Source organism: Patagioenas fasciata, chromosome 18 (genome assembly GCF_037038585.1).
Source record: "Patagioenas fasciata isolate bPatFas1 chromosome 18, bPatFas1.hap1, whole genome shotgun sequence".
Taxonomy (NCBI): Eukaryota; Metazoa; Chordata; class Aves; order Columbiformes; family Columbidae; genus Patagioenas; species Patagioenas fasciata.
The window spans coordinates 9,814,693-9,829,671 of record NC_092537.1 but is presented as its reverse complement, the minus strand read 5'-3'; the positions used below and the strand labels follow the sequence as shown (position 1 = coordinate 9,829,671).

Below are 14,979 nucleotides of genomic sequence, written 5' to 3'. Positions count from 1 at the left end.
GCATGTGGTTAATTACTACTACTTGTTTTTGTCCTCTGAGCAGTATCACTATCTTCTCCTTTGAGTTCCTGTTTACCAAGAGAACGGTGTCAGTGCTGGGGATGGCACAGAAGCAAAAGGAGTTTCTGCAGGGCAGTGAAAGGAGGATGTGCTGGAAAACACGAAGATGTCTTCTGGAAAGCTGAAGGAAGCAGAGGCTCCAGAGAAGGACGAGTAACCTCCTGCAGTTTGGACTGCTGATCGAAGGCGAGTAAAGAAACCAGATGGTAAAGCTATAGATTTAGTGCAGGATTTGAGAGGAATCAATAAAATGAAGCCTTACACATTGTTAACCAAATTATGGTTATGTTATCGAACCAACATCAGTAAACTCACTGGGGAGCTGATGCTCTATCCCAATAGCTGATTACAAGGAAAGAGTGAATTTATATAGTATTTGGAACCAAGTGACCCAGCAATGTGAAGTATGTCTGGAAAACAATCTTAATAAGATAAATATGATACAAATGCGAACAATTAGAAAAGGAAATGTAGCAGGACAACATTAGCAACCAGATTTCTCCAAACTCCCTAGAAAAGGGGGTTTGCTGGTGTTAACAGAGACCTTCTCAGGCTGGGCCAGAAGCATCCCCTGCCCAGCTAGTAAAGCTGGAAAAGTATCTAAAGCTCTGTTAAATGAGACCGTACCCCGATTTGGGGTCCCCGCTCCACTGTCCTCTGATAGAGGACAGGTAAGTTCAAGCCACAGCAGCTTCTACTGGATCTTTAGGCATTAAAGTGCATAACTTTTTAGAGTCACTGAGATCAATGCTGAGAGAACTGGAAAGCAGCAGGTCCTACTGGTTCCGACGTCTGTTTCTTATCTGCTGCTTTCTTCACTCTTGAACAGTGAATCCAGGTGGGTTGTTCTTTCATCTTGATGGCAGTAAAGGCCGTCAGCAACAGCTGGAGCAGTCCATTCCACTTGTCTTCTCAAGGCTGACATGAAAAAGCTTTCACAGAAACTTCATCTATTGGCTTGAAAGAAAAGACTTCAGTTTTCCTTGGCTCAAGGCTTCCCTCTCATTCTGAGCAGCGCTACAGGTAGTGCTTGATGCTACTTCCAGTTAGTGTCCTGGCAAATTCTGCCTATCTGCTGTTCCATTTAGTGATTCATTTTCTTTTCTACCTGCTCACTTGCTTAAGGCTTGCAGGGAGTCTGCAGCTGCCAATCGATCTCTAATGCTTTACTGACTTGCAGCACTAGCTGTGCAACAAAAGGGGGCCCCCTAGCAGAGGACATCACAGTGGGTACCCCAAATCGGGGTACAGTCTCATTTAACAAAGCTTTAGTTACTGTTCTAGCTTTACTAGTTGGGCAGGGGAATGCTTCTGGCCAACCCGAGAAGGTCTCTGTTAACACACTGCAAGGCAGAGTTTACTGATGTTGGTTCGAGGAGGCAGCCGTCCGGGCTCAGAGACATCCCTCTCATTTCTCTCTGTCTTCCCAGCAGCTCGTCTCGCAGTATCAGCTGCCAATTTATTTCCAGTTTCCTGATCAGTGTCTCCTCCTTGAAATGCATGATGGCAACTTTTCTAGTAACAGCACAGCTTCCAACAACTGGAGTATCACGTTTAATCTCTTTTCCTTGTGCTGTTAATAAACTTGGTCCTTTTCAAATGTTCCATGGGCGCGCACCACTCCCAAAGCACACTTGGAATCTGTCCAGATATTAATCTTCTTCTCTTTGGATAATTCTAAAGCTCGTGCATGTGCAGCTGTCCGGGCAGAAGTCCCAGGAGGCAAAGGTTTGACTTTGATTACCTCGTGGGTAGTTGTTAGGGCATCCCCAGCTCTATCTACTCCTTGCTTTACAAAGCTGCTTCCATCAGTGAACCAGGAGTCTTCGGCGTCTTCCAGCGGCTGTTCCATTAAATCCCGTCTGCTGGAGGAAACAGCTCCCATTGTTTCCAAGCAATCCTGGACCACAGGCTCTGAAACAGACCCACTGGGGAAAGGGGCTGCAGTGACAGCGTTGGTAACGACAATATTCACATCATCTAGTTCCACCAGTACCGCCTGGTATTCAGGAATCTCGAGGGAGATAACCCATGGGTACCTTTTTGTTCCAGTACGGTTGGGACTGTATGGGACACTTTCTGTCCCACGGTGAACTCAGGAGCTTCCTGTACAGCGAGTCCAAGAGCTGCCACAGCTCCACGACATCCAGGCCAGCCTTGGCTCACTTCATCTGATTGCTTAGGGAAGCAGCAGCCGCTCGGTTCTGAGCTCTTAATTGCTGTGCTAGAACACGCAGACCAATGCTTTGCCTTTCATGTGAGCATAACTCCAATGGCTTAGTGATATCTGGGAGACCCAGGTTCTTTGTTTAGTTGTGCAGATGCCCTCAGATGCTTCTCTTGTCCAGTTCAACTTGGAAGTCCTTTTGTTTCACGGTTCATAGAAAGGCTTTACTCAAAGTCCATAATTATAAACTCAAAGTCTGCACCAATGTGTCATTCTAAGAAACGCCCAGAGCTCTTTTACTGCTGCAGGTTCTGGTGTCCGGCAAACAGCTTCTTGTCGCTCCATCCCCAGCTCTGGTGCCCTCCGGAGATCTCGAATCCCAGATAAGTCACTTGATGCTGGATCAGCTGGGCTTTCTGTTGGGAAGCTCGATACCCACTGCATCTCACCAAATTTAGCAAACTTGCAGTGCATTGCATACGGTCTTCTTTGGTTTCTGTGGCAGCTCTTTTATCTTGAATGTCACTTCGCCTTGTTTGAATGTTATTATTGCTTGCAATTGTTTTCCTAAGTCTTGTCTCCGTAACGGTTTTGGAGACCCAGGTGTAGATAAGAACTTAGGAATTCCATTTTGTCACTTCACCTTGTTTGAATGTTATTATTGCTTGCACTTGTTTTCCTAAGTCTCGTCTCCGTAACGGTTTTGGAGACCCAGGCGTAGATAAGAACTTAGGAATTCCATTTTGTCACTTCACCTTGTTTGAATGTTATTATTGCTTGCACTTGTTTTCCTAAGTCTCGTCTCCGTAACGGTTTTGGAGACCCGGGCTTAGATAAGAACTTAGGAATTCCATTTTGTCACTTCACCTTGTTTGAATGTTATTATTGCTTGCAACTGTTTTCCTAAGTCTCGTCTCCGTAACGGTTTTGGAGACCCAGGTGTAGATAAGAACTTAGGAATTCCATTTTGTCATTTCACCTTGTTTGAATGTTATTATTGCTTGCAACTGTTTTCCTAAGTCTCGTCTCCGTAACGGTTTTGGAGACCCGGGCTTAGATAAGAACTTAGGAATTCCAGTTTGTTTCTCCAGTTTCTATTGGATTGGCTGTTGAAGAAAGCTTTGTCTTCTTGGCCAGTAGCTCCCACCACAGGTACAAAATCTTCATCTAATGGTATCAATTCCTGATTCAAAACCAAAGGAAACGTTCCAGTCTCAACTAAAATCTCAGCTTCTTTTCCATGTTTTCCTCTTCTTTCTCCAGAGTTTCACCACCTCGGAAGCTGAAGGCACATCATCTTCAATTCCACACTCTGTGGGGACACACAGTCTTCTATCTCACTCTCCCCTCTCATCAGGGGAGTTTTCTGTCTTATTCTACATGCTGAACAACATGGTTTCAACTTCTCCTGAGCTTTATTCTGCTCCCTTTTTAACGTGAACACAGCTGGATCCTGGGGTGGCAAGTTAATACCGCATTCTGTCTGCCACTCTGGGTGTTTTTGCAAAGTGAAAAACGTATCAGCGTCCACCACTTGACTGCACTTGCCTTCTCTCTTCAAGAAGAACGTTAACGTGGCATCATTCAGAGTTTCATTCAGAGGCCACTTCTCCTCATCATCTAATTTATACAATGGCGACTGATTATAATATGTCAGCAAGGTTTCTCTATTCACGTTATCACCAGGTGGTTCCCCAATCTCTTTCCTGTGAGCTAACATAAGGTTAGTATGAAGTTAGTTATAACTGACGAGATTCTTACTGTTAATTACTAGTCAAATATAAGCTAAGCACTCTGCTTCTAATCTTCCGGTCTCTTTGTCAGGCAAAACGATTTAAAACTTGAAAAATATCCCCTCATTTTGCAGCTGGTTAGAAAGCATTTACCACGTCATTGGTTAACGATGGGTACGTCTTTGTAACTTAAACACAGTCTACATTAATTTAGCGGCTTCTCTTCAGTCCAGAGAAGGGAGGAGGTTCGGGATGCCGGCAGAGGTGAAGTGTTGTAGGGCGCTTTCCTCAGGATCTCCATAAATAACTGCATAACAGCAAAGCAACTGTCTGGACTTTGGCCTCTCAGGAGGAGCATGAGACAAAAGAGACTTGGGCTTGTAAACCCCCACAGTCTGTGCACCTGCTCTTCACGCATCTTTCACGAGCCTGTTGGTCCACTGGTAATTTTGGGTCTGGGGCCTTCATTGTTTCTTCTTGGATTCTCTCCCTCTGTCTTCCAGGCAGTTTTTTCTCTGTCCTTATCTCGATGTGTCGAAGCATAGAATACAACTAAAGGAATTTAAGTGAGTAAACTTATTCCGCAACAGCCCTCCCTTTCTTTTTATTAAGCATCCTCACTAATGTTTCCAAACGAACTCCTGAAGTCTTCAAGGCCTCTAACGCGTACCCACAGTCTCACATCCGATGTTATTACAAGTCACGCCAGAAGCAGAGCTGACAGAATGGCCACTGGGGCAGAGCCTGATTAAAGGGTCTTGAAAGTAATGGGAGGCCGGAGAATGGAGGACAGGTCAGCTACTTGCACAGGTGGAGATGCTTTCCTCAGGGCCTCTATTAATGCATGCGTATACTCAATGGTATCGTCCACAGAACGGGAGGAGGATGGAGGGGTTGTTGACAGCCGTGCAGTGTTGTATCGTACTTTCTTGAGGTTCTCCAAGAAGATTCTCTGCTTCTCTAACTCTTTGTCCCCCTGAGAAGAGAGGAAGGATGTGTGGGATGTATCCCAGAAAGTGCCACAGAAACAGGGTCACAATCCAAGGTGTTGCTCATCAACAAGAGAAGTATCCCAAAGCCTCCCTCGTGCCATGGTCCCCCATGAAGGGGACCCCTCCCCATGCTCCCCCAGAGCCCAGAACCTCGCAGTCTGAGCTCTCCCCCCACCTCACCTGCTGGGCCTGGACCTTCAGCAGCTGCATCTGGGCACTGAACATGGAAGACAGGGAGGCCTTTTCCTGCTTCAGCTGCTCCTGATCCTGCTTCAGCTGCTGCAGCTGCTGTTTCAGCTGCTCTGGCTGCTGCTTCATCTGCTCCAGCTGCTGCTTCATCTGCTCCTGTTGCTGATTCATCTGCTCCTGCAGCTGCTTCAGCTGTTCCTTCTGCTGCTTCAGCTGCTCCAGCTGTGGCTTCAGCTGCTCCTGCTGCTGCTTCAACTGCTCCTCCTGCTGCTTCAGCTGCTCCTCCTGCTGCTGCAGGACCTGCAGCTTGTCCCAGAACTCTGATTGCATCCTGCGTGCCTCCCCCAGGGCTCGCTCCCCCTCCGCGTGCTTCTGGGCCGAGAGCTGCAAGGCAGAGCGGGTGGGGAGGTTGGGGACAGGGACCCTCTCTGCCCTGGGCGGGGGCTCCTCTGGGCGTCCCCTTGTTCCCCTCCAGCACAGGATTCACGACTTCAGGAGGGATGTGAGACCCCAGCTGTGCTGCCGGCCCGTGCACGGCTGCGAACCGTGGCGCAGACGCTCTGCTTACCTCCTTCGTGCTTCTGATCATCTCCTGCTGCTTCTGGACATGTCGCACGGCCCCGATCACCTTCTCCTTCTCCAGCTGCATTTCCTGCCAGGCCTCGTCCAGCCTCTGCCTGTCTCTCGCCAGCTGTTCCTCCTTGGCTTTCAGCTCCTGGCGCTGGATCTTCAGCTCTGCCCGCTCCTAGGGTGGGCACGGGGGAAACCGATGCATCACCTGCCCCATCCTGGACACCATCTCCCGTCTTCCCAAGGGGAGGCAGAGCCCCTGTTGAGCTCCTCATGTGACCGCTTTGGGTGCAGAGCAACAGTCCCCAGTGCTCCAGCAGAGCCCTCACCCACCTGCCTGTGGGGACCAGGGCTGGCAGAGCTGGGACCGGACACACACACACACTCCTTCCCCAGAACGGATGGAACCCCTCACCGTGCTGCACACCCTCAAACACGCTCACTGCACAGCAGTTCCTCGGCACTGGAAATACCCAGCCTGAGTGGTCCTTTGCCACCCTGGCAGCCCTGAAAAATGCAGCTCTGCCACACTGTCTGTGCCACATGTCCCCTCTGGACAGCCCCAGAGGGAGCAGAACCGGCTCTGGACACGTCCCAATGGCACAGGGAGGTTTTGCCTCACCCACCGTGGGGGTTTTCTCTCCCCCGACTCCCAACAGAGGCGGCTGTGCCTGCTCTGGCTGCCCAAGCTCCTCACGGGTGAAGGGGAGAGACAGAGGTGACTGACGCTTCAGTCAACAGCTGAAAGAGGCTGGTGGAGCCTGTTCCTGAGACACCCCCATTCTCACCACCCCGAGTGACGTCTTTGTCACAAGAAGGCAGCGCTGAACGTCTCCCCGTTGAGCAGGACCCACGTGTGAGCCTGCCAGACGCTGCAGGGCCAGACGCCATTCACGGGCTCCAGGCCAGGGACCTCCAGTGGGCCAGAGAAACACCTGGACCCAGCCAGGAGCCTGGCCCAGGCAGAGGACACAGTGTGGGCTCACCTGCTCCAGCAGCCAAGTCTGCTCGCCCAGCCTGGTCTGCGTGTTGGCCACCAGCTCCCGGACACGGCTCTGCTCCTCCTCCATGCTCCTCCTGCACACGTTCTGCAGGTCGCTGGAGAACTTCTCCATCCTCTCAACGACGCTGTCCAGAGACCTGTGCAGAGGAGCCGGGGGAGGGGTCACCCTGGGGGACACACTTTGTCTCACTGCGAAGGAGAGAGGGACATGTGCCGGGCCATGGGCCGGGCAGCCTTGTCCTGAACCTCTCGGGATCAGAGCAGAACAGTAGGAAGATGCAGCTGCTGCTTCGGGGAGCAAGGACAGATACTAAACAACAGCTCAGCATCCCTGGAGGCTCAGCATCCGGGTGGGAGAGAGGATGGCCCCTGTTCCTCCTGTGCTCCGAGCCTGGTTCCCCAGAGGTCAGGGAACACCGCGGCCAGGGATCAACGTGGGGACACGACACGGGCTGTCAGTACCTGGTGTGTGAAATGGTGCCGGTCAGCACATCCATCTCTCTCTCTTTCAGCCACTTGACGTGCTGGAGCTGCTCCTCGTGTTTCTTGCGCAGTTTCTCAACAGACTCCCTGCAGGACACGGGGAAGGAGCCCACCACGGGCTGTTACAAACTGGTGCTCCCCATGACGGGCACCATGGGAGAGGCTCGGTCGTGGGGCTGAGAACCAGGTCCCAGGAGCTGAGCTGGCAGGCTGGTCTGTTAGGGGGCATCCCACAGACAGCCATCCCCATCTGGGATGGACCACATCTGGGGGTTATGGGCTTCTCTACCAAAACCAGATTTCTTATTGACCCAAACTATGTGGACATCAGCAACTCATTGTTCTGAATAAAAGGGATCTGGGGGAGAGAAAACATGGGGTTCAGCATCTTTCAAAATGCAATGCATTCCCTCAGAATGACGTCTCCAGCCAGATCTCCCTGTCTTCACCTGCAAAGCAAATCCCCACTCCAAAAGCCACTGGGCTGCCCTCAACCCAGCGCTTCTGGACTCTCCATTCTCCTTTCACTGTCTCCCCAAACTGTTCCCTGATTCCTTCACCCAGACCGGGGGCACTGGCACCACGTGCCGCTCGTGCCGCTCTCACCTCTGCAGCTCCCGCAGCTGCTGCAGCTCCAGCCGGTGCTGCTCCCACAGCTGCTCCAGGTCCAGCTGGTGCTGCGCCAGCAGCTCTGCCCGATCCCGCGCCGTGTCCTGCCGCTCCTGCCGCAGCTGTGCCGCCAGCTGCTCGTTCTGCCGCCGCAGCATCTCCACCTGCTGCTCATACTTCTCCTTCATTATGTTCACTGAGGTCCTGCCCAGAGAGAGCCCGTGAGGGGTCACAGCACCGAACAAGTGTTGCTTTCCTTGCCGTACCTGGTACTCTGCACCCAAAGGGCACATGGGGATTTAGCAGCAGATCAGTTTTGCTGTGTGTGTGGGGAAACGGAGGCAGGGGCTGCTTCGCTCTCTGCATTCTGAGCCCTGAGCCCTCTGCTGCTGCGCAGTGCGGTGCCCTGACTGGGGACGTGCTGGCAAAGGGACAGGCCCCTCCTCTTGTCACCCACCCAGGGCTGGATTTGGGCCGCGCCCCAGCGCTGTCCCCCCAGGGGAGATGGACGGGGCTGTGGGCAAGGACCTGCTAGAGGAGGGGAGCACAGCCCAGAGCCCGGTACCTGTGGCTGCTCTCCTGGACATCCAGGTGCTCCTGGTGCTGCCGCTGGGCACTCTCCAATAACACTTTCTGCTGCGCCCGCTCCTCCTCCAGCATCTGGACCTGCCGGGACCGGGGAGAAGGTTCTTGTGCTGCCTCGGGGACAGAACCCCCACAGCAGCACTCGGTGGCCGTTGTTGGCATCTCTGCACAGGGAGGTTCCTCCTCTCTCCCATCACCCTGATGCTGTTAGGAGCAGACATGGCCCCTTCTCCTCCCCCTGGGTCACCCATGGGCCCCATCCAGCAGGCGCTGGGGCTCACCTGGCTCTCCAGCTCTGCCACACGTGCCTGGGCGCTCAGCAGCTCTGCCCGACAGTCCAATGCTGCTGTGGAGGCGGCCAGCTGGCTGCAAGATAAAGCACCCGATGTGGTCAAGCCGAGGAGGCCACGAAAGACAAGATCCCTCCACAACACCAGTTCCTGCCTCGCAGGTGAAAGGCAGGATTCAGCCTCTTGGCTGCCGAGGGAGCAAAGACCCCAACAGCTCCATCCCTGGTGCTCCCCTGGCTGCATCCGCCCCCTTCCCCGGGCACCCCCAGCTCACAACCCCTGCCCACCGCTCCAGGCACGGGGGCTGCAATTCCCTTCTGAGCCCCATTGGGACGGCACAAGTCTGAACCTGCCGAGGGGAATGGGACTGTGGGCTGGATCAGTGGGACAAAGACCCGCGGCATTACCCCAACTGGATACGAGAAAGTGCTTAACACGAATTGGGTCAATCTGAGGCAAGCGCTGCTGAGAGCTGCTGCTGCAGCAGCCACACGTGGAGCAGACGGGAGCGCTGCGGCCATTGACCGGGCCTTTACCTGCCGGGAGAGCGGGGACCCGGCCCTTCGCCCGCGGTCTCTGAGGGCTCGGCCTTTGTGTCTTGGGCCTCCGAGGGTTTGTTCTTTTTCTCTTGCGCCTCCGAGGGCTCAGCCTTTTTCTCTTCAGTCTCGGAGGGTTTGTTCTTTTTCTCTTGCGCCTCCGAGGGCTCAGCCTTTTTCTCTTCAGTCTCGGAGGGCTTGGTTTTCTTCTCCTGGGTCTCCATGGTCTCGGCCTTTATCTCCTGTGCCTTGGCCTGTTCTTCGGCTCTCCTGCGAGCCAAGGCATCAATCAGCCAGTCCATCGGGTCGGGTTTAGGCGCTGCCTCCTCTGCAGCCCTGGACTGGCTGGTGGGATCCGTGAAATCCTCATCCTCCCAGCTCAGCCAGTCGTCTTCGGCCCTTCTCCTCCGCACGGGGTTCCGTCTGCGGGGAGGACGAGGTGTGGAGCGGGGCTCTGGGTTTGTTTCGCTGCTGCTGTTGGCAGAAAACCTGAGGAAGGAGAAGCAGTTGCAGACCTGCCTGCGAGGGGACCCGGGGACCTGCCTGCTCCGCCTCAGGGACAGCGACGCTCCAGACACACGCACAGCACCGTACCTCACCAACTGCCCCACCGCCGGCTGGACCGCGGGCCTGGAGCCCATCGAGGGCTGGTACTCTCCGAAGACAAGCTCCTTCTTGTCCCCGCGCCCTTCCTCCTCTGTTCAGACAGGGAGCCTTGAGTCAGCGCCCAGAGGAGCAGCTGCTGCAAAGACACCAGCCCTCCCCTCCTCCTCCTCCTCCTCCCAGGCTGCCTCGAGGGCAGAGCACAACCCTTGTGCATGAGCCGCCTTCCGCCCCGCTGACCCAGAGCCCCTTGACCGCCCTGCTCAGCCCGACACAAAGGGCATTTCCCCTGCAAGGCCACGAGAAATCCAGCTCGCTAGCCCAAGCCAATGCTGTCGCCTCTGCAGACCTGCCCAACGTCCCTGGCTGGGCTCACCTGGCTGCTTCTGGGACTTTTTATCCACTTTGCACTCCCTATGCTCTCCCGTACCTGGCTTTTCCAGGACTTTGGCCGCGGAGCCTCGTCCGAACAAGCCGTCCAGCGTGGAGCGCGCTGGCCGGAGCTCCTCTCTGTGGGGACACGGTGGCAGATGGTTTCTCCCAGAGGCAGGGCTGTCCCTCCTCACACAGCCTGGCCAGGCTGCTCTGGCTCTTCTCTGCCAAACCAGCTGCTCTTGCCCCTTGCTGGGACCCACGGGCAGAAGCTCCGGCATCCCCCCCCAGCACAGTGGCACCAGCTCAACACAGAGCCCACCCCCTGCGTTACTGCCATCGCCTCCTCACTACCCTTACTCTTTTTTTGGGCCTTTGCCACGTCTTAGCACATCCAAGAGGTCGTCGTCTTCAGCATCTTCAAACATCGACGTCTTCCTCCTCTGGACCGGGGCCACAGTGCGCAGGGGCGTCTGGCGTGGGGGCAGCTCTGGGGATGGGATCACCCGTGGGAGGAGGTTTGAGCAGGGTGGGGTTTGTTTTTTTAAACAACAAGAGATCAAAGCAGCCCTGCCTGCTCTTCTCTCCCTGGACCATTTACAAAGTCCTTTTTCAATGTCTTTTCCGTGACTGAACCTCACAGCAAGTGACAAAGCGGCAACGCGCCACTGCTGCTCTGTGCCCCTGCATCCACTGCTGGGACATGGCTGGGGGTCACTGACACTGGGGTTTCCAGCTCCGGCAACACCAGGAGCTTCTTGAGCTTTGCAAGTTTCCAATCAGATTGTTCCAGCCCCTCTTCACCCAAAGGCCCTGCTCTAAACACACCCTGGCCCTTGCCCCAACCCACCGGCTGCTACTGGTGTCCAGAGTGGATTTATCGGGGCAAAGGCCATTTGAGGTGACTATCAGATCCATGAGCGTCCCCGCTGCAGGAACAAGAGGGGCGAGTGCCTGTAACACTGCCCAGTGCAGCCGGGACCCACACAGATGTGCCCTGCTGGGCTTTGCCGTGGACCGGGGATGCTACAGCCACCCAAATCCTGACCACGAAAACTTGTTGTCCTTTGGCACGGTGCACAACAGGCCGGGTGAGGCCCAAGGGAAGATCTGAGCCTCCCTTCCCGGAAAGGAAAGGCCAGTTCTGTAACCTGGGGCACTCCCTGAGCTGTGGCACAACCAATCCCGTTATCAGGCTGCTCTAGAAATGACCGCACTGCTTGATCAGAGGTGGGACTGGGTGGCTTTCCATTTCATCAGCTGGGACCTCACACAAACTCAGCCAGGCTGCCGATTCCTTTCCTACAAGGAGGAGGCATCCAGCAACCTGCTTACCTTTCCTGCTGCTCTGTTCTGCTGTTGTCTCAGAGCTGCTTTCAGTGCCACGTTTCACGGGCATCTTCTGTAGGCCAGCACTGGGTTTCGATGTCCTCAGGAAATCCCAGTCCCCGTCGTCCTTGTCCTGGAAAGCAAGAGGATGAGGACGGGCACAGGGCGAGCGCAGCAGATGCCTCAGCACTGCTTCTCCCTTGGGAGGCTGGTGCTGGGGGCCGCGGCTGCAGCGCACGGGGGCTGAGACGGGGGGATTTCGGTACTTGAAACGCTCTGAGCCCTGAGTCCTGTGCTGAGATCCTGCTGCTGCCTCTGGGAGAAGTGTCAGGAACACCCAAGGCCATTGCTTTGGGTGAGGGCTCTTCCTACGATGCTGGAGCCGAAGCGCACCCAGGAAGGCTGGGCTGCAGCAGCGGGTGCCCCCGGGCTTTGCTCCATCCTCGGTACCTGGAAGCCCGTCTCCCACCAGCCACCCACTCCCCTCTCCTGGCTTTTTGCCCCTGCCAGTGATGCCAGAGAGCTCAGCCCCAGCCCTCAGGACATCCAGGCTCTCTCCCCACGTTTGGGCTCACCCCTGCAGCTGCCTTGTTCTCTCCAGGGACGTTGCAAATCTCTGGAAGCAACCTGTCGGGGCAGGGAGCGGGTGCAGAAGCTGAGGAGGGGGCAGGTCAGGAGGACGTGGGGAGCACGCAGAGATCTGAAAGGCACTCACTCCTTGGTGACCCGCGCGCTGGTCTTCAAGGCTCTCCCACCGGCTGTAAAACGGGGTTCAACTGGAAACACACAGGGAGAGATCAGGATGATGGACACGGGCATAGCCCTGGCCTGAGCACTCCACGGGGGGATTTGCCGGCTTGTCATGGACCACAGAGGCTTTTAATCAGGGACAAACTTCCCCTCCCCAGACCGACGGCCAACCTATTGAGTGGCCTCTGGCTCTGGGAACCCGGCTCTCCCCTCTGCTCCCTGCTGCCTCCCCCTCACAACTGGAGCCCCTCGCGCATCAAGGGCTGTTGCACCAGCAGCTCCTGCTCCCAGGAAGGGAGGACCAGGACCAGGATGCTGCCCTTGCAGCAGCAAAGAAGTTTCATTTTACCATCATATCTCCAAAGGTCCTCAAGGAGGTCATCAACAGAGCCTGAAACAAGACAAATTCAAGGTGCTGAGGCAGGTGAGCTCATCGAGCTGGTGCAGAGAAGCTCCCAGTGTCAGGGGCAGCAAGAGGCCTCTAAACCAGCAGTTAGGGAGCAGGGGTGGGGAAGAACTGAAATAAATGCATATATTCTCCCCCAGATTTGGGAAAACCCACAACCACAGAATACAGGAACCCAGGAAGTAAATCCCTTTGATCGGAGAGGCAGGTGAGTATATTTGAGTCAGGAACGACACGATGCCCTGAGCTGCACCTTCCACACAAGGATGGTGACCATTGCGGTAGCCAGGGCTGCCACCTCACCCCAGTGTCCCCCTCCTCCGCCCCAGGCATTCCCAGCAGACCAAAGCACCTGCGCACAGTGAAAGGAGACCAGGCCAGCGCACTTACCACTTAAACCTCTCTTGGCTTGCGTAGCCTGTGGAGAAAGACAAATTCCCTCATTAGAAAACCAAGCCAGTCTGAGCTGGACTGTCTCAGCACACTCAAGCCAGAGGCAGGTTTCTCCCGAGAACCCCAGCAGCACCAGCGACGCCCTCGTCCCGCCCGCACTGCTTGGGAAATGGCAGCTGAAAGCCCGGGGGAGCGGAGAGATGTGACCCCTTCAGTGACACCAGGGGGCTCAGCCCCTCCTGCCTGCCAGCTGGGCAGAAGCCCCCAGCCCTCAGGATGGCTCCTGCCTCCCAACCAGTGCCAGAGCAGCACTGAGCATTTCCCGGGCCTGCCTGAGCACCCGTCACACTCACCATCGCAAGAGCCGGGCTTTCCCTTGCTCCAGAGGGTGTCTCCGCAGATTCCTCCGATGTCAACCCCCAGGGGGGGACCGAAGATCCTTGGTCACGTCCACACTCTGACCTGCAGGGACAGGAGGATTTCCCCACTTGCTGTTCAACCTGCGTCCCTCTGCCACCCCCCCGGCTGGCTCCCTGCTGCTCGGACCTCTCCAAGCCCCTCAAAAACCAGGCTCCAGCTCAGCCTTAAACACACCCGGAATCACAGAATCACAGAAGTATTCTGGTTGGAAAAGACCCTCAAGATCATCGAGTCCAACCATAAACCTCACACTACCAAGTCCACCACTACCCCATGTCAAACCCCTCCAGGGATGGGAACTCCTCCACTGCCCTGGGCAGCCTGTTCCAATGCCCCACAGCCCTTTGGGGAAGAAATTGTTCCCCAGATCAAACCTCAACCTCCCCTGGCGCAACTTGAGGCCGTTTCCTCTGCTCCTGGCGCTTGTTCCTGGGGAGCAGAGCCCGACTCTCCCTGGCTCCAAGCTCCTTTCAGACAGTTCAGAGATCAGAAGGTCTCCCCTCAGCTCCTGTTCTCCAGCTGAACCCCCCAGGTCCCTCAGCCGCTCCCATCACACTTGTGCTCCAGCCCCTCACCAGCTCTCTTGCTCTTCTCTGCACACTCTCCAGTAGCTCAAGGCGTCAACCGAAGTCTCCAAATGCACCTCCCGCGATGCTGCAGGACGGAGCAGCCGCCGCGGCACCAACCGCAGCGACCGCACCAACCGCGCAAACGGCACCGACCGCACCAACCGCCGCCGCTCCGCGTCCCGTGGCCGCGACACGGGGCGCCCTCGCGCCCCCGGCCCCCAGCGCGCGCGGGCCTGGTGGCCACGGCCGCGGCGTCCCGGCCCCCGGGCTCACGGCAGCCCCGGCCCCGCCCGCAGCAGCCCCGCCAGGCCCCTCCCGGCCTTTCCCGGTCCCGCCCGACCCTTCCCAGCGGGCCCGGGGCAGGACCCGGGGCTCCAGCCCCGGCGGCTCCGCTGCCCCCGTGGGAGTTTCAAACCTCTTTGGAAAGCCCACACACCTCATGGCTTAAAACCTTGAAACCTTCTGCATGGGCTTTGTCAAGCCTGCTGTCTAAGTGTGTCTACTCTAGTGCAGAGCAGCTGCTAAGCCTGGAGAGAACCATGGAATTTCACTTCGAGTGGAGAAGTCCTACACTGTCAAAATAAACTCACATAGCTGGAAAGGATGGGGGTCCCCGAGTTCATACATCTTCTCCCATGTTTGCTCTGCCCGATTTCAGAGCGGGAAAACAGTGTCCTTTCCTTCTGGGTGTCTCCCTACTGCCTGTCAGGCACCTGGCAGGATGCAGAGCCACCTTCAAGATGCTGATTCAGATGGCCCAGAACACCCAGCAGCAGCTCTTCCTTCGGTTTTCTCCTCGGTGCTTTTCTGCCATGCCCAGGAGGGGGTGCTCTCAGACAACTTAAAACGGGCTTTGGACACCCTCATAAAAACAACCACAACGAACTCCAGGGTGCACTGAAAAAAGCCCTGAGACAGCC

General features: G+C 55.7%; 1 protein-coding gene across 4 annotated transcripts; it reads right to left on the bottom strand.

Annotated features, from left to right (window-relative positions):
* Positions 1-4,311: 4,311 nt before the first annotated feature.
* On the bottom strand, positions 4,312-13,710 carry LOC136109464 (fas-binding factor 1 homolog). Of its 4 annotated transcripts, none has more exons than XM_071816653.1 (18): positions 13,424-13,709; positions 13,068-13,095; positions 12,621-12,662; positions 12,237-12,297; positions 12,097-12,148; positions 11,528-11,654; positions 10,553-10,682; positions 10,251-10,330; positions 9,812-9,914; positions 9,218-9,706; positions 8,673-8,757; positions 8,372-8,472; positions 7,804-8,010; positions 7,177-7,284; positions 6,698-6,851; positions 5,710-5,886; positions 5,133-5,525; positions 4,312-4,936 (listed from the first exon to the last, which is right to left on the bottom strand). In XM_071816653.1, exons 1-18 carry the CDS (start codon positions 13,424-13,426, stop codon positions 4,709-4,711), a joined length of 2,568 nt encoding a protein of 855 aa, XP_071672754.1. In that variant the 5' UTR covers positions 13,427-13,709; the 3' UTR covers positions 4,312-4,708. The 4 variants fall into 4 exon arrangements, with proteins under 4 accessions (XP_071672754.1, XP_071672755.1, XP_071672752.1 ...); XM_071816654.1 differs by having other exon boundaries at positions 9,218-9,691; XM_071816651.1 differs by having other exon boundaries at positions 9,218-9,914; positions 13,424-13,710.
* Positions 13,711-14,979: the final 1,269 nt, after the last annotated feature.

What these genes read in the sequence shown, in the direction of transcription:
- LOC136109464 (XM_071816651.1), bottom strand. An exon ending in GGACCTTTGGAGATATGATG is followed by an intron (nt 12,298 to 12,620) that starts GTAAAATGAAAC and finishes GTGTGTTTCCAG; the next exon opens with TTGAACCCCGTTTTACAGCC. An exon ending in GGCACCATTTCACACACCAG is followed by an intron (nt 6,852 to 7,176) that starts GTACTGACAGCC and finishes TCCTCTGCACAG; the next exon opens with GTCTCTGGACAGCGTCGTTG.